This window comes from Larus michahellis, chromosome 8, assembly GCF_964199755.1.
Source record: "Larus michahellis chromosome 8, bLarMic1.1, whole genome shotgun sequence".
Lineage (NCBI taxonomy): Eukaryota > Metazoa > Chordata > Aves > Charadriiformes > Laridae > Larus > Larus michahellis.
In genome coordinates, this window is record NC_133903.1 from 12,225,128 (window position 1) to 12,250,862 (window position 25,735).

The window sequence follows — 25,735 nt, forward strand, 5'->3', positions numbered from 1 at the left end:
TAACTAACTCTAATCCTTCTTATTTCAGCCTGGAGTTCTAGGATATTTTGAGTTCAACGCTTCACCTCAGCCGCCTGGTTATTTAACGTTCTTCACGTCAGCATTACATTCATTAAAGAAAGGTAAAACCTTCATTTTCATGAGGCATCTGTGAATGAGTTATGTATATGGGCTTCAGTAGTTTTTTTGCAATATTCTGTAACTTGGGAATTAATCCCTTTTGAGTGTTTCTTGATGTTGATCTAATTATGAGACTTCTATTACAGTGCGAGGACTGCTTATATAAAAGGCTTATTATGTATTTTGTGATCGGCCATCATGGAATAAAGTATATGACAGTCTGCTATTCAAGGATACATTAAGATACAGTTTCCTCAAAAACCTAAATGTGTAGCTGCAACCCATATAGAGCCATAATCAGACTAGCACATAAATTGAATCTAAGAGTGTTTGTCTTGTGCAACATTTGAATTGTCAGGTTCAGGGGCATTAGGATGAACTTGACTTTGTCATTACTTAGTAACTGAATTCAACAAAGTGCCTTCCTGGATGGAGTTACAGAGCTGGTACAAGGTAACACGATGAGAAGGGCTTTTTTCCCCTGTTGTTTTGCATTAATAATCTAAAGTACAAAAAATCTTGTGTTTAAATATGCAAACTTTGTATATGATTAATACCTTTTGGGGGAGGTCATATATTCTGGATAGAACTTTCTTAAAGTTCATATTAGCGCATTTTATGGGTATTTCTTCCTGTCAGCAAATGAAGGAAATTGATACCGTTATTCTGATTTTTATTGTACCACTGACTTGATATATGATATAGAGCCTGCTCTCCTGTATTTTATTCTGTAATTTCCCCATTTATATGTTGGGATAGTTCTTTGCAATGTGAAGATGAGAAGCATTCTATCCTTGTGTGTACATACTTATAAATATAGAAATACTAGAATATGTATTTAAATTATATATATATTTACAGTAAACATACATCATCTAAACAATCAATGTTCATACCTTTTCCTTACATGTGTATTTTATCGTGGTTTTTGAGATACATCTTGCTACATGTTATGGTTATCTGCAATACCAGATTATATATTTAATAAGCAAATCAAGAAATCGGTCAATTCAGGTTAACATTGTCTGTAGCTTGAGTGCAGAAGAGGAACGTTTGTCATCTTCCGCTCTTGTCATCTTTCTTCTGCCTCACTTAATCACCAATATTGGCAGTTGCTAGTCAGTAAGATTTCTGTGCCGCCTTAGGCTTTCAGGAGAGAAGTTCAGTGTGTATAATCGTGTTTAAAAACTGAAAATTTGCCCTTTCAGATTACCTTGGAACAATACGCTTTGGAGTGATCACAGATAAACGTGTTGCAGAGGAAATCTCTTTAGTGCATTCGGGCAGCGTGTATTTGCACAGACATGTCAACACATCTCTTGTGAGTATTGTATTTACATCGTTGTGACATGGAGATTGAAGCTCTGTCGTAGTAGACCATTAATAAGTGTTTCACAGAGCTTTAGGATATAGGATGTTTAAGAACAATATTTTTGTGCAGTAATACACATTGTCATTCTACCAGTCAGCAGCTGTTTTAAACAGTAGCTAAAACCCAAGCTGATCGTCTCTATTAAACCAGAACCCAAAAAACCCAAGCATCTCAGAAATTACTACACAAAGACTTTTTCCCAAGGCGTCTACCTCTTTCAGAGGGTCAGAATTAGAAGGCTACCTGAATGAGGATGTGTAAATAGTGAAAACTTGCATTTCAGTTTAAAGGTGTGATATTACACTGATTAGAAAAATCATGCAAATTAATTTAATTTAAAATTTGTAGTAACTCTTAATCCACGTGCCTTGTTTTTGGAAGACTAAGAATGAAAATACTAACTTTCAGATTTGCTATTTGGCATAAAGAGTTTATTTATCCAAACTGCTGCCATGAGTGGAAACTCTGAAAATAAGTATTGTAACGTGTGTTTTATTCAATTGAGACTAGGGAAAACATGGATTTTTCCAGGTCAAATTTCTGGTAAATACATAAAACTACTTTTGTCTATGCAAATGAATTAAGATAAATTTGCCTTAATTTATTAAAATGACTCTACAAGCTGTGAGGGCTTTTTATTATGCATTTCTTTCCTTGCATTCAGTAATCAGAAATATCAGTTTTTAATATTTTAATAAAATATCAGTCTTGATGTTGGGGTCTTAAAAGACGAATTTAAAATGAGTTGATACTGTGAATGAGTACTGGAAAAAGGTTTTCTAATATGCCATAAATCAAGATATGTGATGATACCAGCTTAGAGACGGAGCTCTTTCACTTATAAAGAAAATTTATACTAGTGAGAAAAGTAAAGATTATAAAGATGTAGTAAAAGAAAGAGGAGCTTCCCTGTTAGAATACTTTTTGCCTGAAAGATGTGAGTGCTCATATGAACTGATGAGTATTTGGAAAGATTTCCCAAAGGGAAAAGGGTGTATGAAACACTGAAGGTCGCTGAGTAGTTGAATTTAGAAAGAGTTTTAGGCATTACAGTAACAAAGTATGCAGCATTTGAGAACTGCATTCATTACTAAACCATATGTTTAAGTGAGGACAAATAATTATTTTTTTCCCCCTTCAAGATCTATCCAAACGACATCATGAACTTTACTGCTGAGAACATTTGCAAGTGGGCTCTAGAAAATCGAGAGATGCTCATACGCTGGCTGAGACCACATGGTGGAAAAAGCCTTCTTCTAAACAATGAGCTGAAGAAAGGACCAGCACTTCTCATATTTATACCATACAATCCCTTAGCAGAAATTCATCCTCTTTTAGATGAAGTAAGTGAAATAATTATTTTTTACTTCAAACATACTAGAATTTGAGAACTCTAGTCAGGGTTCTGAGCTTAATTGTGACAGATATCTCTTTCTATTTCACTGTTCCAAGTATTCAATTTTGTTTAAAAACATTTTCTTAAGCCATATTATCACGAATCCCTTATGCTGGTTTGCACCCCACACAATATGATTTTTTCTCATGTCAGCAGTTATTTAGAACAAGCACCTAATTCTTTTCCTTGGTTCTGTTCTTCCTGTGGTGACTGCTGTGACACGCACAGATCTTTGGTTTTCTGTTCCAGTCGACATAGCTCAAATGAAAGAGCAAGAATGCATTTGAGTATTGCAGGACTTGTGTTTTGTCCACCCCACTCTATTTCTCTTCTCCTTCCTTCTTTCCAGAAGTGGTTATGTAAGGAAGAATGGACCTTTTTATTAAACCAGACTGGTTTTTGAAATATAGCCCAATTGAAAAACTACTCAGAACTAACATGATTTTTATATCCTATACGTTCTTAGTCGCCTTCCAGTTTTCTCTTCCTCTGCCATTATTTCCATTTCTGAACTGCCTAGGACAGGAGTTTGTGTAGCTGTGCGGTGAGAGAGACAGGGAAACTAGTTTGGCTGAAAAATACTCCTCCTTGCCCTGCCCACCCGCCACCCCCCCCCCCCCCCCCCCCCCCCCGGCCCCGGCTATTTTTCAGCTGGAACCCATTGTCCCATTTAGTATATTACACAGCTGCGCATCATAGTGATGATCGCATAGCACCAAGGACAAACTAGAAATAGACAAAATAAAAGCTAGTCTGCTACAGGATAGGGTTGGGGAGATCTTTGTGGAAAGACTGGAAAAGAACTGCAATTATTCTTGTACTAACCTGGCTTAAGTCTGTCAGACTTAATTCAGTGATGCTTGTCACAGATTAAATATTTTAGTAACAGGTACCGCTTACTTAGATCAAATCAGTGCAACATAAGATGTTCAGTTTCAGATTTCATTCTACTAAGTAAGAGTATTTATATCAAAATGTGAAATGAGGTACAAAATATTCCAGTTGATCTCGTATAGCTTCACTTTGATAGAGAAATATTATGCAACTTGTTTACCATAGGAAGAGATGTTTACTGCAGCCATCCTCTGGGTTTCATCAAGCAACAAAACCCCTTGACTGTAAGGCAGTTGCAAAGAACAAGGCTGTCAAGTTGTGTGTTGAAAGCTCTCAGAGCAAATTTTTTTTTCTGATAGTAGCTCACTGAAATGAGATTTCTTATAGCAAATCTGGTTTTCTGTTCATAATAACTTCTCATGTTTCTCTATGTAGGTAACCAAAATCTTCAGGTTAGATTATAGTACGAGGAGTCAAGTTTCTTTTAAGTATTTAATTGAGCATTTTCAGGATGAAAACATCTTACAAGGAATTTTTAAAGACTGTAACAAAGTGTTGCTATAGACCACATCTTAATACTGACGGTCTTGTGACACAGCAGCACACCTAGATGTGATGCTTCAACACACTTTTGATAATTACAGTGATACGTATCAAAGTGTTCTTGTGTAAGCAATGTGTGTATGTTCTGTATTTTGATTATGTTTAACGTGATAGATGAGGATGAAGGGAAACTTCCTCTTTCATTTCTTCTATGTTCTGTTATTTATTGCCTAGAAAGGGCATTCCTTCTGTGGTCCATACAAATGCCTTTTTCGCTGCTCGTTTCTGATTGGTTATGAAAAACAAAATGGTGATGCAGCACAGGTATGTTTGCACTGAGAGGCAGGCTTTTTTTATTTGTTTTCTCCTTGTATTGGAAAACAAGGAAAATTCAAGAACGTGTTCTGATTAATGCTTCACGTGGTGGGATTTAAGCTTAAAATCTACTATTATTTGCACTGTGATAAATACAATGCAAAGAGTACCTTGAGATCACTGTAGTGGACTGAAAAAAAATTTGAAGTAGCTTTTTGTTGATCTGTACATTTAATTCTTAACATGCTGAAATATCTGAAAACTTAACTTAAGTCAGAGCCTTGTAATTTTTTGTAAGAGTGAAGGAGAAGAGTGGTCAACTTCATGTTTCTGAAATTCCATCTCTAATTGCATATATGTTGTTAAGCGTGCAACAGATAATTGCAATCTTGCTTTTTTTTTTCTTTTTTTTTCTCCCTGTAGGTTACCAAAGTGGCCTTGGAATACCACAACTGTAATAAAAGCCAAGCAGCTGAGCCAGATCTTCAACACTTACGAGACAGTGATTCACCAGCTTTTGATTCCTCTGTACCAGATGCACATATGAAATTATCAGAAACATTTTCAATAACCAAGTACCCATGCTGTAACACCGTGGTGCTTCCGCAGTGGCATTCAATATCTAGAACTCACAATGTCTGTGAGCTTTGCATTAATCAGACACTTGGTGTCAAACCAAATAAAGTCCATGTGCCACACTGTAACTTTTTAGAGATAGAAGCAGCTTTGGACTCTTTCTACCTCCAGGAACGTACCTTTTTTCAAGTTATATCAAATACCATAGAATGCAGCAATTTCTTAAGTTTCTACAGTCCCTTTAGCTATTACACTGCATGTTGCAGGACAGTAAACAGGCATTTTTTAAGTTTCATTAGTTCTGAGAAGACCATCTTTCAGACCCCCAAAGTAGCATTTTCTTCCCATGGGAAGAAAGATAACACCCAACATTCTATTCCTCACATTGAGGATAGGAATTGGTTTATTCCTGACCTTCATATTAGTGGCACTAACATTACTGGCCTGAGCTGCAGGACCAACAAAACCTTGAATCTCTATCTACTGGATTCAAATCTTTTTTGGATATATGCAGAGAGACTAGGAGCATCGAGATCTAATCATCTTAAGGAGTTTGCTGCTATTGTTGACCTGAAGGAAGAAGTGCACTATGTCCTGGATCAGAATCAGTCACTTGTTGGATCTACCTTGGGTATGGTATCCACTATACGAATGCTTGAAATAAGAGAATTAAGTGTGCAAGTAAGCTTATAAATGGAAAACTTAATGCCATTTTGAAAATTACTGCTTTTAAAGTGAGAATATAGTCAACATTGTGAATTCTAATTTATTCTGTTCTAATTTATTTAGTAGTTAACCAAGCAGTAGAATAGTGGTCTAGATGACGTGAGAACTAAGTTTCATATACCAAAAGTAATTTGCTTTAAAAGAAGTGAACTTCAGAATGTGTGGTTCTCGACTGCCTGATGCATTGAAGGAATTGGTAAAATCTAAGCTAATTTGCTTGTGGAAAAAAAATTACTATGCATTTAACACATTTGATATTACAGAAGACATTTGTATATTAATGGTGGTGTTAGTGTTTGCTCAGCTGTTCTGTGTACTAAAATACCTCAGAATTTCATGAGATACTGCCCACTTACCAGCAGAGATTAGCCCTTCCTCTTGTCCTCTGAAACCAACTTATAGATAGTTCTAAATTTATTTTGAAAAGTGTGTGTGTTTTCAAGGTAGAACTCTGAAGTGGGTTTGGCCAAATCTGTCAACGCTCTTATTTCCTGGATGAATTGGAGGGGAAAAAAACACAAACAACAAACAAACCAACCAAACAAAAACCCAATCAACCTAATGATTGCAGTACTGAGTTATTTGCAAGTTACTGAGTAAGACACAACGTGCCTAACCACATGCATTTACCTATCGAGATGATGTGCAAAACAGTTCACCTTCAGAAAATGCAGCTTTTTTAATGTTAGCAGTGTAAGTAACATAGTATTAAAATAAATTGTTTAAGAAGATATATCAATATAATTCTTACAGCATTAATTACACTTCCATTTTGCCATAAATCTGTAAGCACAAAAATATGCACAGCTTAGAACAAATAGCCATGTTCTTATTAAGGATCCCATCCAGCCCTGAATCCTGTCTGCATCACAACCTCCCAGCAAAACTCTGGAAAAACAAACAAAAACCCCAGTGACTATAAAAGGACGCATAGGAAATATTAAGTTCCAAGTGAAGAGATATAAATTTCCTTCCCTTTTCTGCTCCCAGTACTTTCTGTCTCAGACTTTTTTCACGTCACAGGATTTCCTGAGCATGACGAGGGTTTCTCTGCTGAGTGACACTTGGTATATTTCTATTCCAAGTCATTTGAACTTCCGGAAAATTTTTGCTTCTACATATTTTGTCAAGGAGTAACTGTGATTTATATTTTAGTTTTGTGGGGGTTTTACATTTTTCTTTTACTTACATAAGCCTCTTAACTTTTGATACTTTAAAACAGATTTGTGTTTAATACCTTTAAAAGATTTCAGTTTTTACAGATGGTTTCTAAAAATTCAGGAGTATGTCTTTTAGTTAGACCCCTCCTTTCAGTTACTACTTAATCATGCATAGATATTCCAAATCTGGAGATCTAGAAAGAAAAGACTGTTTTGATCTGGTGTGAGAATTTAACGAAATGCTGAACAGTAAATGTAAAATTAAATGTACTGCTGTTTGCATTTTAGAGATTAACTTGATTATCTGTTTATATTTACTATTCAGCATTTTGTTAAATTCTCACACCAGATCAAATTAAATATACTGCTGGTTGCATTTCATCTCTATGTATGTACAAAAGTGCCAGTTTTACTTGGGCCTAGTTTTTGGACTGGAAGTGCCAGCACAAGATGTGCTATTTGATCAAATAATTATTTTTAGTGTGTTTGATATTATATCTTTTGTCTTGATTATTGCATACTCTTACTCTATAATGCATAGAATAATATTTCTCTATCTAAATGCTATGTAGAAAGTGAAAAATAGTGAGAGGATACTATTTATGAGTTACCAGGTATGTGGTTAGATTAGGAGGGAAGAGAATTACTATTATAGTACATTGAATAGGATTAGAAGCAAGATTAGAAAGTAGTGTGGGAAGTGAAAAGATTACTGTAATGAGCAAAACAAAAAAAAAAAGTGAAATTTTATCTTGTTTTCACATCAGTGGTGGTTACTTAAGAGTTGAAAACAAACTCATAAATTAATGACATGAAACTGGGTTTGAATTTGTATTTTCTCTGTAAATTCTTCTGAATTCCAAAGAAAAACTGCCCAAATCACGTATTTGGTGAAACTGAAATAACTTTGTTATGTATCAATTTCATTTCAGAGAACTTCATAAAAAATTTCAGTATTCTCTACAGTCCCTTGAAAAGGCATCTTGTTGATGGCCCTCCTCTCCATTTTCATCAACAGCGTGTAATCACTGAAGTGTCTACTCACACCTTCCATGATACCGTGTTTTCAAGTGAAAAGGTACACCTCATTACTGAATGTTTCTTGCAAAATCATTGCTCAGACTTTTGAGGAGAGGGTCTCAGTCTTTTTTTACATTGATGTGCTTTGCTTCTTTGTAACATAAACTATGTTATATTGTAACAATCCAAAAGTTGGTTTGTTTTTTGTTTAAAAAAGGCTATTAGAAATAGTGTGGTGTTACGTAAATCTGCAAAAGATCTTCCGGTGTTAAAATAATCAAAACGTCAGTGCAGCTGATTCCCTGACGGGTTTCTGCTACAGTTCAAAGTTTGTTGGGTTTTTGGGGTTTTTTTGGTTGGTTTTTGGGGTTTTTTTTGGGGGGTGTGTGTGTGTGCTGCTTTTCCTGTGTGTTTGAAATACAGGTTTTAATTTAAAAAAAAAAAAACCCAACCAAATATCTGTGATGTGATTTTTTTCCTTTTCTTTTCTTCCGCTGTAGCAGAAGCACATGCTAAATACATAGTGTTAAAGAATATTCTGATTTCTGTGCTTCATACCTCAAAGGAAATAAATACAGTACAGCTTTTTTCTCTATATTACATTTTTTAAAAAGCTTAAATAAATCTAAAAATTATTGAAAAGTAACATAATAGGAAAAAAAAAAGTTTTAAACCTGAGGCATTTGAAAGCACATAGCAAAAAACCCCACAAGTCACAGGTAAAAACATCCCAATTGCATGCCATGAAATTGCTTTACGTAATGTATCATCCTGCACAGTGGTTAAGTTACTTTGATTTCTTAAAGATGTGATATTAAGGATTAATACGTATTGTCTTTGAGGTCTGCATTGAATGTATACATCTCCAGTAACTGGTTTTCAGCAGACCTAACTCCTGCTTTGCCTAGTTAAAGGCAAAAAGCAGAAGTCTAGACATCATCTCCCCTCACCCCCTTGTGAAGTATGTAGTCACTATTAGATACATCGGAATTTAGGATTGCAAAAGAATCTTGGGAAGTGTAGTAAAGTTTGCATTTTCACTTAAAGGGAATGATCCTAAACTAAATAATCCTCTTCATTTTGGCTTTTTCTTTATGGAAAGAGAATTTCCGAAGAGTTTTTGAGTGTTAATTCAGTGGACAGAGGGCATCAGTCAATAGGTTATAATAAAGTTTATTAACATTAGGATATAGTTTCCTTTCACATTTTAAGGGTTCCAAGTTTTAGATGTTGTGAAAAACAGTCCTCCTTTACTGCAGATTAACTACAGTGGGTAATCAAACTCTCTTCCATTTAATTTTCCAGAATGTCTTGCTGCTCTATTATGCACAGTGGTGTGGATTCTGTGCTTCTCTTAATCACATCTTTATTCAACTTGCTCGGCTTTTGCCTCCAGATAATTTCACTGTGGCAAGGTAAAAAAGATTCTAATTTCACCTTTCTAGAAAAACTTAAGTTCATTGAGGTCATCAGCCTAAAAAATAATTATTTTTTTTCTCCCTACAGTCTTGCAATAGTAGATGTGGATGTCATCTGCTTCATTTCTCTTTGAATGCATTACTTTGTTTTCCTCTGTATAAATTTGATGGGTTTCAGTCTTACTGCAGTAGTTAATGCAGTTTAATTAAAATGCATTTTTAAACAGTGCAGTTAACCTTGAAGCTTCCTAATTTCAGGAAACAAATCAATAAAACAGCAGCAGAAAATAATTTTTGCCCCCCTCTCTGATAGTTTGTAGCAAATAATTATATCCTGTAGTACTGTACTTGAGAAATTGTTTGAGATGACCCAGAAAAATTATGTATTTTGCCTAACCCTGGTGGGCAGCTAAGTGCCACACAGCCACTTCCTCACTTTCCAGTTCCATCCGCACTGGGATGTGGGAAGAGGAAAGGAAGAATAAAATGAAGAAAACTTGGAGGTCAAGATAAAGCAAAACAAATTAATTGTTTAATTAAAGTGAAGGATAAGCGGAAAGAGAGAGAAGAAAATGAAACAAGTGATGCAAAGGCAATCACTCACCGCCTCCTAGGGCTAGACTGATGCCCAGATGGTTTCAAAGTAAAAGATGCATGACCCTCGTAAAGAGCCCTCTTTTCTCTTTTATTGCTAAGCAAGATGTAATATGGTACGGAATAGCTCTTTGGTTAGTTTGGGTGATCTGCCTGGTTGTGTCCCCACCCCTCACTGTATACACTGCGGGGGCAGAGTGAGAAACACAGGCAGCCTTGATGCTGCGGAAGCACTGTTCAGCACTAACCAAAGTGCTCCTACGTTACCAACACTATTTTCATCACAAATCTAAAACATAGCACCATACAAGCTACTATGAAGAAAAATAAATCTATCCCAGCCAAAACTAGTTTATAGACATATATTTTTATACATATGTATATATGCATGTGTGTAATACATATATTTTTTATATATGCATAAAAAACCACACGTTTTTGTTTGGTGTTTCCAGGATTTTTAATGTTTCAGTGCAACCTAAACATTATTGTTCATGTATTTGATAATACATCAATACTTACAGCATCTGCTCTGATTGCATCCTTGTTTCATTCTGACGCCAGGAGACAGCATGAGATGTATAGGAAGAAAATTCAGTTAAAAATCTGGAGTTATCACCTGTTCATAATTGCGGCTTTATTCACACAGATGTAGTGCTGTCAAATCTACACCAGGTCTCTTTCCTGATTTGAAGTTCTCTCATTTGTTCCATTATTTTTATTGCAGTATTAGTGATGCAATTGTCTATGGGTTTTTTTTTCTATAGTAAAGTTGTAATTAATAAGAATTTTCTTTGTAATCAAAGAAAAGCTAAAAATGCAGAGAAAAACATAACAAGCAATTGACTCAGTGTTTCATGCACAAAATCTTGTGTTCCTTTCTATGTAGAGCTTTAGAAAAAAATTGTTCCTTAAGAATGTGCTTGTCCTTGGAAGAAGCAAATTCATTTACTCCCAAAACTGCTTGAGGGGAAAATATTCATGGAGTTGTACTTGAGGAAAAAATTCATGAATAGAAAAAAACTTCAGTCTAGTGTTGAAACTGTTAGGCAGGCCTGTTTGTTTCAGAGAAGGAAGGTGTGTACGTAAGGAAGATGTGTACATAAGTGACTGAAGATGTGATGAGTGACCGTGGAATTTAATTGCTGTGTGAGAGTAGTTGCAACACTTTTTGATATAGCACATTTAGACTTACTTTCACAGATACTTGCATTTCCTTCTTCTCATTCCCTAAAATGGCATTTTACAGGAAAATATAGATTGTTCATGTGCCTGTTCTCTTCATCAGTGTGTCTTTTCTTAACAGAATTGATATCACTCGAAATGACCTTCCATGGGAATTTATGACAGACCGTCTCCCAACCATTTTATTTTTTCCTCATCAGAGGTAATATAATTATTTTCCTCGTGGTTTCTAACTTTCATTTTACTAAGTTATAATAATTATCTGGTGACATGTCTTACTAGTTTTAGTAAGATTGGCTTTGTAATGTTCCAGTTGGTTTCGAAAGGTACCTTACCTTTAGTCATTGTTTTCTCTCCTGCTTTTCCTCTCCAGTGTGTTTTATATTTTGTTGCATCTAGGTAAATCAAGAAAATTAGGTTTTGATAGTATTTGTAGTATCAGTAGCACTACTAGAGTAGTCATATATTAATTTTGGCTATAAAGGTGCCTCATTAAGGCTTTCTGTGCAGCTCCTTATGCATTTGCCTTATGAGACAGTTTTTGCAAATTAACTCTGATCCCGATTTCTTTCTAACACATGCTGTTATATTTTATTTTGCTTTTTTTAATAGCCTTTTACCTTTTCTGATACATACTGTGTTTTTGATCAATAACAATGGATGATGACATAGTAAAATATTACCACTGTATAATAAGTTAATTTTGTCTTAGTCTAGACTATTTTTTGCCTAAATCATGTCATGAGTCATTAAACTTGGATGTGAGCTGATTGTCATCTGAGAAACTGCTGAGGGTAATTATGAGAATAACTTTGTTGATCACCAGAAGTCTGCAAGGGAAAAAAAAATCATGTTGCTTACGCTTACAGAAATAGCTTAATTTTGATGAACAGGAGCTTCATCTGAAGTTCTTGAATTATTGATAAAATATGGTATCTGTTTTCTACCTGAAATACAATAAATAGTTCTTAGTAAATATCCCATATGCTAATGAGTTGGATTTCACAGAAAGCATTTTTGAGGCAACTGTAATTGGTAACTGAGTAACTCTTGTTCCAGATGCAGTGTAAGCAATTCAGAAACATAATGCCGTATATGTGGGGATATACAAGTTGTCCATAGTGTGTGTACAGGAGCAGCAGTGGTAAATTATTAGGCATTATATTTGAATCTGGCTTTCTTGCTTTGGAATAATTTTTGTTTGGGTTTAACCTGTGTCCTTTTCTGATATGTATAATTAACCCATGTCTGAATGTATGCTACATACCATTAATTTAGTTATGAATTTAGCAACCAAACGGAAGTAAATAAGCTTTTCTTCTCTTGTTTTGATGGCTCCCTAATGAAAGAGAGAAGGCTAGAGACAATACAAAGTGATAAACTATGAGCTACTTCCCAGTTAAACATACTGAAGTGGAAGTAGCTCTACTGCAAGTCAGGAGGCAGCAAACTCATGTTATACTGGAACATGCTCAGTGAAAGGCTGAAGACAGAACTGGTTCAGAAAGAGAAGGTTTAGGAGTTAGTTCCTGGCTAGTCCTTGGAGGACAGTTTAGCCTCCTATGTTTTGTGATAAAAGTACACACATGGTCCAAAAAGGGCAATAATTTTAACATGTGACACAGCTGGAGGTTGTGGGTGTGTTTTGGTGGTTAGTAGTCTTGAGGAAGAAATTTGGTACTTGGTTCATCTTCAAGCAGCTTCGACTCTTGTCAGGTGAAGGGTAACAGTTTATGCAGTTGCAGAAAGCAGTGGGCCTACCTCTTCATATGCTGTGCTTAATGTTCACAGGCATATAACAGGCTTCAGGAAAAAGAAAAAACAGAAAACAAACAAAAAAAAGTGTTTGCTTTGATTCCTTGATCATCCCAGTGGTATAAAGTCAAAGTAGTAAGAGGAACAAGTAAAAGGATTTGGTTTTTTGATAGCAGAAGGCCCTTGCTTCTGACTAAAGTGACTGCTTACCATATAAAAGCAAACTGTATTTTTCTGCTTCTTGCAATACCCTTCTGATGTTGGAACACATTAAGCTACTTCTTTCAGGATAACATAGATATGCTCAAAATAGTAATTTCCCATCAGATAGCTTTATACATCTGGACTTAATTTCTCAGTATGTATATAGACTTAGGAACAATTAAACACTCTCCTTAAACTTATTAACAAATGTTAACTCTGTGATCACACCTGCCCAACAGTGATACTAACATACATACTTCAAGCTCATAAGCTATAATTGGGATACTTTTAAAAAAGAAAAAAAAAAGTAAAATTTGTTTCCTGAAATTTGACAGAAAACTTTGCTCTTGGACAAATACAAATCCAGTGCAGAGATAGCTTACAGTACCCAGACTAGAATACAGGTAAAAGGGTTCATCAGAAGAAAATACTGAACTTATGTACATGAGTTCAGGTTTCTCTTAGCTGCTATATTAACTGTTCTCAATAAAAAACAAAATACCAAGTTGGAGCTGAACAGCAGATGCTTAGAAAAATTATCATTGCTTATCCATCTGAATTTTTTAATATTAACTTGTTATTTCTTTCTAGGAAGGAACAAAGTGTGAAGTTCCCTGAAGACTTTTCAGTTAACCTTCCTAATCTCCTTAAATTTATTTTACATCACTCAAGTCTTTCTTCATCAGAGCCCTGTACCAAAGAATGCCTACATAAAGAGGCAGTTCTACAGCAAGGACACATCTCCCACTTAGAGAGAGAAATTCAGAAGTTAAGATCAGAAATCAGTGCCCTTCATCAGGCCCACAACCAGCTTGAAGTACAGCTTTCTGAAGCTAGGAGAGAAGAACATAGACTGCAGCAGCAAAAACACACACTGGAAAAGCAGCACAAGACTCTGCAGCTCCACAGTGAGCAGTTACAGGCCACATATGACCAAAAGAATCAAGAATTATTAGAAATGGCTGAAAAGCTTCAAGAATTAGCTGATGCATCAGAAAACCTCCTTAAAGAGAATACTTTACTGAGAATCTTGGTGGCATCAAGGGAAGGAAAGCTACAAAGCAAAGATGAAACAAAAGAATCCCTTCAGTCAGAGCAAATACTTTCTGAAGATAATGATATATCAGTTTCAACAGCTATTGCCACATTAGATGAAAAAAGGATTGGTAATATTGATACCATAGAGACAGAGCACAGTAGCGGAAACAGGACAGAATAATTGCTTACACAAAGTCAAATGATGCAGTATTGGGTAGATATTTATGCAAATTTTTATTGAAATCCATTGTAAATAAAGACTTCTTCCCCCACGTGATCTAGAAAAAAAATCAAATGGAATATTTTTTGTATACTTGAACAACTTATGAGATACCCACATCAAAAGAGAAGAGGAAAATGGAAAACACTTTCTGCACTTTACTGTTGCACTTACTTGGAAACACCTATCCACTTAAATTAAAGATGCTGATTTTTAGGGGCAGCAGTGTGAAGCACCTCTAAGGACCATTTCTTTTTCACTGGCTTTTTCTTACAGCTCCTAGAAGAGAAATTAGACCTTTGATTTATACTTTTCCATAATTTCTGAAGTTTGCCCTTTACACTGCATTCTCTTTACTGAATTAAAATAGAAATATTTCATTTGTGTAATCAGTAAACTTGAATGGACAAAGTCATCATGCTACAACTATTCTGTTCTAGAACTTCAGCGCTTTGTATTACTTTTGTATACCAGTTATCTGTCTTGAAACCTGCAAGAGCCATGTGTGAACTTTCTCTGCTGAAAACTAAAAGTCTTACTGAACTAATCCTTTTCTCCTTGATTTGTAAGAGGTCTAGAATACAGGAGTTTAAGTGTACGGGTCTGGCTATACATGCAAGTCTTATGAGACTACTATCTTAAAAAAGCATGTGCCAGGGTAAGAACAGCCTTCTGTCAGCTGTACCCCAATATTGTATTCAAGAGACAACAGCATTAATTTTGCTTCAAATTATGGGCTTCAAGTGGGGGGGGGAAGGAAACTGTAGCACTAAAAATGCAAGTCAAGATATTACTGTAGAAGAAAGGGACACTGTTGTCCTGCATATAGTTACAATTCTCAAGCAAGCATCCTAGACCTGTGTTACTTAGTTGCTCCATACATACAGGTACAAGAAGCAAGTCTAATGCTTCCTATAGAGCTCAAGAACTTGGACTTCAAAGGACAGATTTACAGTAGCTTTTTTCTCCTAGGCAATTAAGTGTTTAAAAATTTCAGTAGGTAAAGGAAGCCATGTATGAAGTCATAGAAAACAATTGGGTGGCCTCAAAGCTCATATGCCTACCCTAAGAGTTTTAGTATATGTAAGCTGCCCTCAGTGGCTCAGTGTTGTTCCTTTTCCTCCCCTTTCTGCCCCCCCCTCTTCCCTCCAAACCTTAGACGTCCAGAACTCCCCATTTAACCCATCTTTTTACAGTTCCTATAGCTGAACTATAGCACAGAGCAGGAAGGGAAGGGATGTCACCATTGCTGACTAAAAACTGACCAGCAATCTCCCTTCCCCATATCAACATTTGTTTTTGTACAAAAGACTGAAACTTATCTTGTAGTAGTACAGTTCAATCACAAGACTTATCTACAAGATACTTTGACTGAATTCTATACTTGACTGTTTGTCTGTAGACTAAAATGCCTTTTTACAACAGGCTGTTAGCATATACCCTAACTGCTAAGTACACAAACAGGGGTTCTAGGAATAGTTCATACTAGTTGCACTTACACCAGTTTTAGTAAGTAACCACTTCCGCAGTTTCAGCATGCGGACCCACAGAAGAGAAAAGCCTGCTCTACTGCCATTTCAAACTCCTGGAAACCTTCTGGACCATCCCTGAGGGTTCAGTATCCATCATTAGTTCCCAGGTTGGAATCCATCACAGTGGCAGTTTCCTTGCAGTAGCTACATAGTTAGAGAACTCTGTTCTAGCAGTCAAAAGCTTAACCTACCTAGCTGCAACTAAAGGAAATTGCTTCCTTTCTTAGAGCTCCCGTGTTTCCTCCCTCAACATGTTACTGAAGGCTTATACCTTCTTTTCAAAGAAAGTATTCTGCATCAGTCCAATAAACTGTTACAAGTAGGAGTTCTGACTTTCTGGCTGTGCACTCAAGTTAGTAGCAGAAGCAAGCTTTAACTGCAGATTTGGTTTTGAAGGTCTGGAATCGCATCAACAGTTGTGGTTCAGGAGTCCCCTTGAGTTACGTACAGTTGCATCACATTATTCCCATATGCTGTGGAACACAAAGCAAAAAGCTTCTGGCAGCCTATTTACAGTTCACAGTTTAAAGTAGTTCACATTACAGTAGTAGCTCCATTAAAATAGGCTCAGCTAAACATTCAAGTAACAGAAAACACTAGTAGTCTCTTCACACCAATATATCCCTGTGTCCATTGCCGGCAATGGACGTTACGCCAGGCGAGTTAGCTCCTATCATAGAGGAATTAGGATACACAGTTGATGCGAAGTACAACTTCTCAGTGCATGCAGTTGCGAACAAAGCTTATTTAATCCTCATCAAGGTGTTTTCTGATGAGTAGTGTGCATGTGACCAGCTTCTTCACAGTATAGAGATTCTTCTGCTGGTTATACACATCATAAGCACAGTCCATATACATGTGTTGCTCCAAGTTAGCTATGTACTTCTGTGCCATTTGGAGTTAGCTTAGCTTTCCTTTCTACACAGGGTCCTTTAGCAGAGTACTGCACCAGAAGAAAGGGCTCTTTAGTTTCTCCTTCACCCACGATGCTTTCCTCATCTTCAGACTGGCTGATCCTCTGCAGACGCAGGTAACACCAGCAGCCCAGTATCAAGGCACCAAGAGCTGCAATAGCAATCAAAATAACAATAACAGTCACCACTCCAGTGGTGGGGCTATGATCCATAATAGACATAGTTGGTATTTCAGACTGTCAGACTGCTTTAACGAGATTCTTCTGTCCTCACTATCAATCAGGCTTGCTGCATCTTCAAACTCCTGCAGTGGAAAAAACAGACACTTCATGAAGTTGGGCAGTTTTACCATATTCAGCAACGTTACATTCATGGCTGGGATCCTTCACAACAGCACATGACCCTCTTGCATTCAGTGCTTTGGGCTTCTCACACTCCTACAGTTCTTAGTCACTTTAAGCTATTCCTTCAACAAACTGCCTTTGAAGGTGCAAGTTTCTACATCGAACTACAGCAAATGAAAGCTAAACTTATTTTAACTCTGGACATGCTTGCCAAGACAGCACCATGGTCGGCCTGCTGTGAGGTAACAATTTTTCCTAGGAGACACAAGATGAGGCAAGACAGACATGTAATAGACTGTATGGAAGTTATACAGGTTTAGAGGTTTAAAACTGTTTAACACAAATGCTTAATCATGAGTGAGCTCCCAAATCCATGACAAGGTGGCAATTCAGCTACCTTTAGTTTTCCTAAACAGTACATTTGAGTCAGAAGTATGGCCCTTTTTAAAATTTAATTTACAAACATCCTTCTTACTTATTAACACTTCCAGGATTGATAAGCTAATTGCAAAGGTAAGTGCAATGCTAATGCATTACTATAGGCCTGTCCATACACTGGTTTGTTTATAAGGATTGACTAATTGGTTGTTCATTGAGCTGATCAAAACCAGCAGATGTTGCTTTATATGCATTTTTCATAAGAGGCGGGTAGAGCTGGACTTATTGAAGGCTAACAAAACAGAAGGGGAAGATCATTATTTTAATTTTTTGCTCCTCTTAGTGGCTTGAAAGCCACAAGAGCAAGGTAATGTGTTAGGACTGCAGCTGAAATTGGAACAGAGACAGCAGGCATTAAAATGGGAGGGAGGAAGGAAAAGCTCCAAGACTTCCTCAGTCTGCTGCAGAGTTAGAGCAGGACAAAAGTGTATAGGGAACGTCTGCTATTTCCACTTACGAATTCACAACACTGTTTAAGGGATCATGTGAGCCTTGCCTTAAATTTCAAAGTTATTGTTTACAAAGTTGGTAGCATTACATTTCTCCACTTCAGCTGGGATATAAGACAATTCTTTCTTACTACTCTAACAAGACAAACTCAAGGAGGACTTTAGTAGAGACCAGAGCCAGTCCTTCCCAGGAACATATCTTACCTCTCTACTGCTGTAGGTATGAGTCAGGACTCGATACTACAGTTTCAGGTACAACAGATACAGTCTCTCATGGTTCTAAGATCAGCTGCAAGTGCAGAACAACAATGTCTGCATTTCATCTGACATGTAGGCACTGGCTGGCAATAGGACAACAACAGGAGTATCTTCTGGCTGCCATAAGTGCCAGTCTATAGAGGGCCTTATACCTTTCCAGGAAAGGTACCATCTTTGTTGCTGTCTCTCAGCTGCAAGAGCAGCCATCTTCATACAGACCCCTCAGAAGTCAGTCTTCACCAACTTAGAGCCAGAACCGTTAGGTTATTTTGAGTGTTATGCACTGCACTTAATTCTCACCAACACTCCAACATGAATGAGTCAAAGCAATTACAGTGCAGCATCTTTACTAACAGAACTCAAGCTAGAGACTAAGTTTATTCCCTAACAGATCACGGAATGGCAGAACCATGCCCACTGCCACATAGCCATTTCAGCAAGGACACATCCACTAATGAGAAGTTCAGCATGAGCATCATTAGGATCCCGTGTCACATAACTCACACACACTCTGGCTACATTTCCAGCCCTGTAAATGACAACCAATAGCTTGTAGTGTACCTGATACAAACAGCCAGGTCACGCAGACCCAATTTTGCCCAAGCAAGAAAATAATAAAATGAAGTACACTCCATGTCCTCAACAGAGCTATGTGCCCACTGCAGCCAGAGATGTGTATGATTTTTGTCGTAATCATCTTGGTTCTGCAATGCTTACTCAACACAGGGCGATCAGCTGACGGTGATTAAGAGTGACTTTCATGTAGTTCATTTTCCACAGGGCATGTCTGAACTGCAGCACTGTTTGATCTAGCCACAACAGTACAGCATCAGCGTAAAGGCTGGTTTACCTTGCTGCTCATGCAGACAGTGTATTGCCCACATTAAGCCCTCTTTTGCAGCTTGCACAATTACTAGCAGCAATGACAACCTACTAGCACTGTTTCTCTACAGCAGTTTGACACAGCGCATAACCTTACACGAGAACTGAACAGCTACTGTCACCTAGAAAATAGCTTTTAATACTTGAAACTAGCATTGCAAGTGCTACCCCTCTGCCAGACTTCAAGCGAGTAGAGGCAACAGCTATACAGTGTATGAGACTTCACACATCACCATCCTCTGTATCACCAGGATGTTTTGGCAAGCTGTTTTTAGAACTCAGCATAATAGGTAGCAAGACACAGATGTTTGCAAGCAGTCTTGAGAAACAAGTCTGAAAGCAAGAGCTAGATGTTAGGTCTGTGTAACAAAGGACCTACATCCATCTGGACTGAATGAAAATACATTTCCCCCTCCCCATTTTTAACAGCCACAAATTGCAATGGTCTCAGTTTGACCTGGAAAACACAGGCAGGTCTGCAAGTTCCTATCTGAGGGAGAAATGGGGCTCTTTAAGGCTGCAGACCTCTGTCTTGAGACAAAGCTTTCTCTTATCAGATTACACACTGGGCTATTGCCATTCCCATTTCTTCGGGGATCCTGAGGAGTACAGCTAGACCAGGAAGTCCACTGTTTGCGAAATTGCTTTTTCTGAATAAAGGAATAAAGCATGCACAGGAGCAGTTCAGAAGAGTTATGAGAGGTAGGCATTTATTGCAGTCCTTGTGTGAAAAGCTGCATAGTACTTTCTTAATTCTTATTTACTGTTCTTGGACACTCCTGTTTAACACCACAATTACTGCTTAATAACACTGCTGTTGCTTGCTTGAAGTTGAGGCAATTTAACCCCTACTTCCACCTTTTAGAAAAATCCTGATATTAAACTATACAAAGACACAAGTCTCCATCAGTCTTATTTCTCAGCAGGCACTGGGAAAAACCTTGCAGGCCCACATGCACTCCATGAGCGGGTGACCTCAGTCGCTGGCAACACCCACTCAGCTGGCGCTTCTAGAATATATGACATTTTACAGCAGATGACAGTCAGGAAGCTAAGTAGAGAGTTTCAAGGTACAGAGCTGACCAGGAAGAACACGCCGATTACTTTGGGTATGGCCACTTTCTTTCTTTATCCTCTGCTCTAGCGAGTTAACTCAGCTTGGTCATGACAGCTCCTTCTATAATAAATTCACATGAATCCTTTATAAAAGGACAGATTTAACAACTGGGAGGTCATTTTTTTTGTGGAAGTCTTGCTCGTAACTTTACACACAGTGAATATTATTAAACTTACCCGTCCAGTCTAGGAGGTCATTTGTATTTATTATCACCAACTAACTCAGAGCTCTTGAAGACAACGGAGATGTTAACAGGAGTAGATGTAAACAGAAAGTTGCAGGACCTGTCCCTGAGGCAGGATGTTAGACATGAATGCTCACTCCGCTTACACTAGAAAGTTACTTCTAGCTGGGTTAGGCTCTTCTGTGTCTCAGCTTTGTTACGGGCAGGTAGAAAGTGTTAAAAGATTCAGAACTACGGACCTCCAGGATGCAGATGGCTGATTTACCCTTATTAAACAATTCTCAGTCCAAATTTGAGTGCAACACAACCACTTACAGATTCCTCTTAAAGACCTTTCTTGACCAAATCAATAGGATTTAAAATTCTGAATGCTTTTTGATTTGATTAAAAATTCAAAGGACCTGCATCAGTTTGAACTCTGGGACAGAAAAGAGCACAACTTCCTCTGGATGTACTGCCCAGCAAATTCGCTTTCTCTAGGGACAGAAATGAGTGTGATCTCACAATAACACTGCCAAGATAATCAGGTTGCATCACGAAGCCCTTTCTAGCTTCTATTTGGAGAGCTCATCACATCTTTGCACCTTAGCATAGTTAATGCTAAGAGTTGTAGAAGAAAACAAGCCTATGTATCTTTGGAAAGATTATTCCATGGACATTCACATTCTAGGAGAATGACAACTAGATAAAATTCAAGGTCACTTTCTCAAAGCACTTCAACTCCACTTCTCAGGGAGATAAAGGTAAAGTGTAGAAGCCATTCTTTCTGCAGGCGTATCCTCTTCTCCTTCCCACTCAAGGCATCTGGAGCCAGCGCCCTATATAAAGTCAGGTATTAAGCACCTGTACACATTTAGAATGGTACAAACAGCTAGTTAATAGTGCATGATAGTAACTGGGTTGGTGGCACTGTTATTTTATTAGCTTTAGATAGTTTTGTTCCAAACACCTGCAGTATTCTGGCAGTGAAAGCTACAGTGTTGTTGCTAGCTCATGCTGCTATTTTCCTGGCTTTAGGTCACCATATAGCTAGAGCTAAAGCTCTCCTGCAGCCTTAATTCTATCTTTAGCACTGTACATTTGCATGTTGTAACTATACTAGCAAGAACTACCAGAGAGGCCTTTGGTTTCTGTGTTGTTTTCTAGATGCAGAACTCCAACCTCACTACGCTTTCCACCAGCAACTGATTGAAATCAAGATTAAGCTGCCTTCAAAATCCACTTCTTGATGAGAGCATTCTGTAGATACCCTTAGAGTGATACAAAGCAGATTACAACTAGCTTTCAGACTCGCTTTTCCCTTAAAGCATACCTGATCTAAAGAAGTCCACAAGTACACCAGGAGCAGCACTGAGTTCATTTATCACTTTTACTGTAAGATACTAAAAGCTGTAAATTCCTGATCTTCAAAGGGATTGATAACATCATCCATATATACTTGGTGGTACTTCTCATGCTATATCTCCTCCCACCACATTTACTATCAAAGCAAGCATCTAAGCATATTTACTCATTAGCAAGATTAGTCAGATTCACTGGTGGGAACTGCAAATAGCCTGTCTCTGTTCTTACAGCAATCAAGCAGTGAAAACATCAGCTATAAGCCATTTTTCCATAAATAACCGCTTCTTTTCTTTTTTGCCTAATACCAGCTTCTACTCAGAACTTCATTTGTGAAGTTCTATTATCCAATTCAGAAGCTGTAAGTAAAGGGCAAACAGAAAGGCAGTTTAAATTGCAGAAGGCTGCTAGGGGACTAATTCAGTGCAAGGCTGGCATTAGTTTCTAAACCAAGTTTTTCATGATTATAGGCATTCTGCTGCTAAGTTCACTATTGTTAATGCCTGCAGGCATGTTTCAGAAAAGAAATACTGCTACCACAGAAGCCAAAGCTACAGCAAGAGGCTTCAAAAACAAATCTAGTATATCTCACACAAATATACCAGAGTCCTTAAGCAGTTATGTTTAAGATGCAAGTATTAAATCTTTAGGTTTCGTATTTTTGAAGGGGGGTGTGTGCATACTTTCCATTACAGTATTTCACCTAAAGTTGCATGGGGTAGAGCAAAGGAAATGAGAATAAGACTACCAGAGTGACCTTCACCTTAAAAAGAAAAAATTAATTTAAAAAAAGATTTAGTAATGATTGGTTGGTTTAAAAGCCTCCATGTTAAGACCTTTAAGAGACAAAGTAACAGCAGCTTGCACTACATGCTACTAATTGTGAAAAACGCTTTTTCCTGTATGTGCCAGCAAGATTACTTTTGAGGAGTGCTGCATACTCATCACAAGAGCATCCTTATTACCAGTGGAAAGTGAGGGGAAAACCCTCCGGGGAAATGAGATCTGTAGCTCTACCACTGGCACACAAGTGCATACAGCACCACACTATCCAGCCATAAAAAGTTAGGCCTTTACAATACAGGAGTGCTCAGGCTTTACCACTTCCAAAAAACAGTGGGATCACTGTTATTCCTAATTAACTACAGTTAATGCCACCTCTTTCTGATAAAGCCAAGCTGCTTTGCACAAAGTGGGGCTTGGCCAGCGGCTATTTTAGAAGCAGAGAGCTGTTTAGAAGCCTTCAATGCGAATCTCCTCCTCCCAACCCTTATTATACTTGTAATGAGGAATAAAAGAGCAGGGAAGGCAGCTAAAAAAGGCCCTTCTGTGGCTAATGAGTTATGGACAGTCTTCCAACAACTTAACATTCAAGCTACTGTTACAAACACTAGAACGAAAACTGATACCTAAAAGCCTTGACTGGAACAGCAGTTACTTTCAGCATGAGGTGTAGTAATACCTTACACTTAATCAAAAATTGCTTTTAAAGCTTTACACCATGCTAAACCACACAGAGTTCAATATTTTACAGGAGACAGTAAGATGAAGAGAGGAGAGCACCTGTCTAGGTAGTTTCTCAGACACAGTGACACAATTCCAAGAGCAGGGAGACCTTCTCAGTAGCACAGCAAGTGGAATATGTCTACACTGTAACTGCCCATCAGGCAAGTCAGACAGTTTATGCAGAACTAGAAGCAGGTTTCTAGTATTAAGACTATGTTTTCTTCAGAGGCAACTGCATGACAGCCAAAGCATCTGTCACACTCTAGATTTATATTTGTCAGTGTCACATCCACATGGAGCTCTAATGAGAGGTCTGTCCTGATAAGATAACAGGGTCACTTCTGACATTCCATTATCAGAAGTAACATGCTGTGTATTTCCTGTGGCAGAGCTTAATTCTTGATATATTAGAAATATTGCTGAGACAGCAACATTAAGTTTGCTAATAAAAAAACCTCTTTTTCAAAAGAAAAAAAACCCTTTTTCAAAAAAAAAAAAAGCAACACAGTCAAGGTAGCTCTCCAAATGTGTGGTTTGGTTGTGGGTTTGTTTGTTGTTTTTTTTTTTTTTTTAATGGCTTGGTCTAACAGCAGCTAGACTGCACCCATGCATTCCTGATATTCAAGCGGTTTTTATACTCAGCTCAAATCTTCAGACCACAAGTACTGCAAGTCTATCATGTACCTGCACCAAGCAGCTCGGGCTGGGAGTCCTCTACTTGGCGTTCCAGAATCAGCTTAGTGGAATGGAAAACTGAAGGTCACACTAGTTTTGGATCTTGTCTGGCAAGTCTTCCTCCTCGCTCCTCTCCTGTGGAGAGGGATCACACTGGTCCCTAGGTGCTCCACGTCCCAAGTGCCTTTTGCTCTCGGCTCTCCAGAGTTACACAACGACGGCTAACCCGCAGCTCCCGCTAGAGGCGGGCAGGGAAGAGGATCCGATACTGCTTCGCCCACCTGCCAACCAAGGCAAGAGTCTTACAAGTTGTTCCGAGTTCTCTGGGTCTATTCAAAAAGCAACACCTACTGACAGATGCCCGCACCTGCGTGCGTGACAGGAAGAGGAAGGGCACGGGGCAGCAGGGTACTGGCGCGCTGCTCGGAAGAAGGATGGGGATTCCTTTTGAGCAACTGGCCCCACCGTGAGCTCCGCGGGCTGCCAGCGCAGCGGCCGGTCCGGGCTCCTCTGCACCGCGCACCCAGCGCCCCGCACAGAGGGAGGGGGACGAGCCTCCCCGGCCGAGAGGGGCCCGGCTGGGGCGGCAGGGCCCGCCCCACCGCCAAGCCGTGAGGCATCGCCTTGTGACTGGCTGCCTGCAGCGCGGCGTGTACCGCCGCCACGGCACCGGGAGGAGGGGGCCGAGCCCCGGGGCAGAGCCGCCGCCCGCGCCGGGCCCCGCCGAGGCCTGCGGGGCTCCCCCAGCTCCGCCCGGCAGCGAGGCAGGGCCGGAGCGGAGCCCGCCACCGCCCTGGCGCGGACCCCTCCCGCCGAGCCACGGCAGACACAAAGAGCGTCTCCCGGGAGGGGGCGGCCCCGGCCTGCGGGGTGTGTGTGTGTGTGTGTATAGTGGGGCGGGGGGAGCGCAAGCGGCCCCTCCGCCGCGGGACCCTCCCCCGCCTCGCCGCCCCAGCTCACAGCATGCGGGGCCCGCCCCCCACCCGGCGCCCAGACCAGCCTCTCCCCGCCCTGCTGCCGGGGCCGACCCCGCCGCGCCCGCTCACCCTCGGTCGGTCCCGGCCCCACCGCACACCGTCCCGCCTCGCGCGAGCACGCTCCCACCGACGCCACCGCGGGCGCGACGGCCCCTTCCCCGCCCGCGCCGCCTTATATCGGGGGCCGGGCGGCACCGCGCGGCGGCCAATCAGCGCCCGGCGCGCAGGGCCCGGCCAGCAACAGCTGACGGGCGGAGCGCCGGCGGCGGGCGGGCCGTGCCCTGACAGAGGCCGTGGGCGGCCCGCGGGGGGTTGGCGGGTCTCGGGGAGCAGGCTGGGGGCTCGAAGAAGGCGAAGCTGAGGTAAAGGGCTGCCCTGGGGGGCGCGCCCCCTCCCGCCGCCGCCCTCCTCGGCCGCCTCAGCCCTGGCCGGCGGCGAGGGGAGAGCGTGAGGGAGCAGATCGCGCCGGGCAGCCCCGCAGCCAGCCCCGCGAAGGGACGGAGGGGGACGGAGGTTTCTGGTCTGGCCCCAGCGCTCCCCTCGCCAACCTCTGCGGGGATAAAACGGCTCAGCTACCGCCTTGGTGCTGCAAGAGGCCCTCGCTCGGCTCTGCGGCTCACCGGTACCGCCAAGGCCACCCCA

General features: G+C 39.7%; 2 protein-coding genes across 11 annotated transcripts in view; one reads left to right on the forward strand and one right to left on the reverse strand.

Moving 5' to 3' along the window:
* TXNDC11 (thioredoxin domain containing 11) overlaps positions 1-14,891 on the forward strand; it is a 29,823-nt gene extending 14,932 nt beyond the window's left edge. For all 8 annotated transcript variants that reach the window (XM_074596470.1, XM_074596471.1, XM_074596474.1 and 5 more), the window contains 8 exons: positions 29-122; positions 1,329-1,441; positions 2,635-2,835; positions 5,004-5,787; positions 7,975-8,120; positions 9,368-9,477; positions 11,381-11,461; positions 13,810-14,891. In XM_074596470.1, the coding sequence (XP_074452571.1) occupies positions 29-122; positions 1,329-1,441; positions 2,635-2,835; positions 5,004-5,787; positions 7,975-8,120; positions 9,368-9,477; positions 11,381-11,461; positions 13,810-14,437 (2,157 nt within the window). In that variant the 3' untranslated portion in view covers positions 14,438-14,891. The remainder of the gene's footprint in view (positions 1-28; positions 123-1,328; positions 1,442-2,634; positions 2,836-5,003; positions 5,788-7,974; positions 8,121-9,367; positions 9,478-11,380; positions 11,462-13,809) is intronic.
* SNN (stannin) lies at positions 14,467-25,283 on the reverse strand. Of its 3 annotated transcripts, XR_012588571.1 has the most exons (3): positions 25,163-25,283; positions 24,126-24,397; positions 14,467-17,226 (listed from the first exon to the last, which is right to left on the reverse strand). XR_012588571.1 is itself a non-coding variant. In XM_074596480.1 (2 exons), exon 2 carries the CDS (start codon positions 17,141-17,143, stop codon positions 16,880-16,882), a length of 264 nt encoding a protein of 87 aa, XP_074452581.1. In that variant the 5' UTR covers positions 17,144-17,226; positions 25,163-25,253; the 3' UTR covers positions 16,734-16,879. The 3 variants fall into 3 exon arrangements, 2 of the variants coding, with proteins under 2 accessions (XP_074452581.1, XP_074452580.1); XM_074596480.1 differs by lacking the exon at positions 24,126-24,397 and having other exon boundaries at positions 16,734-17,226; positions 25,163-25,253; XM_074596479.1 differs by lacking the exon at positions 25,163-25,283 and having other exon boundaries at positions 16,734-17,226; positions 24,126-24,266.
* Between the last annotated feature and the right edge of the window lie 452 nt (positions 25,284-25,735).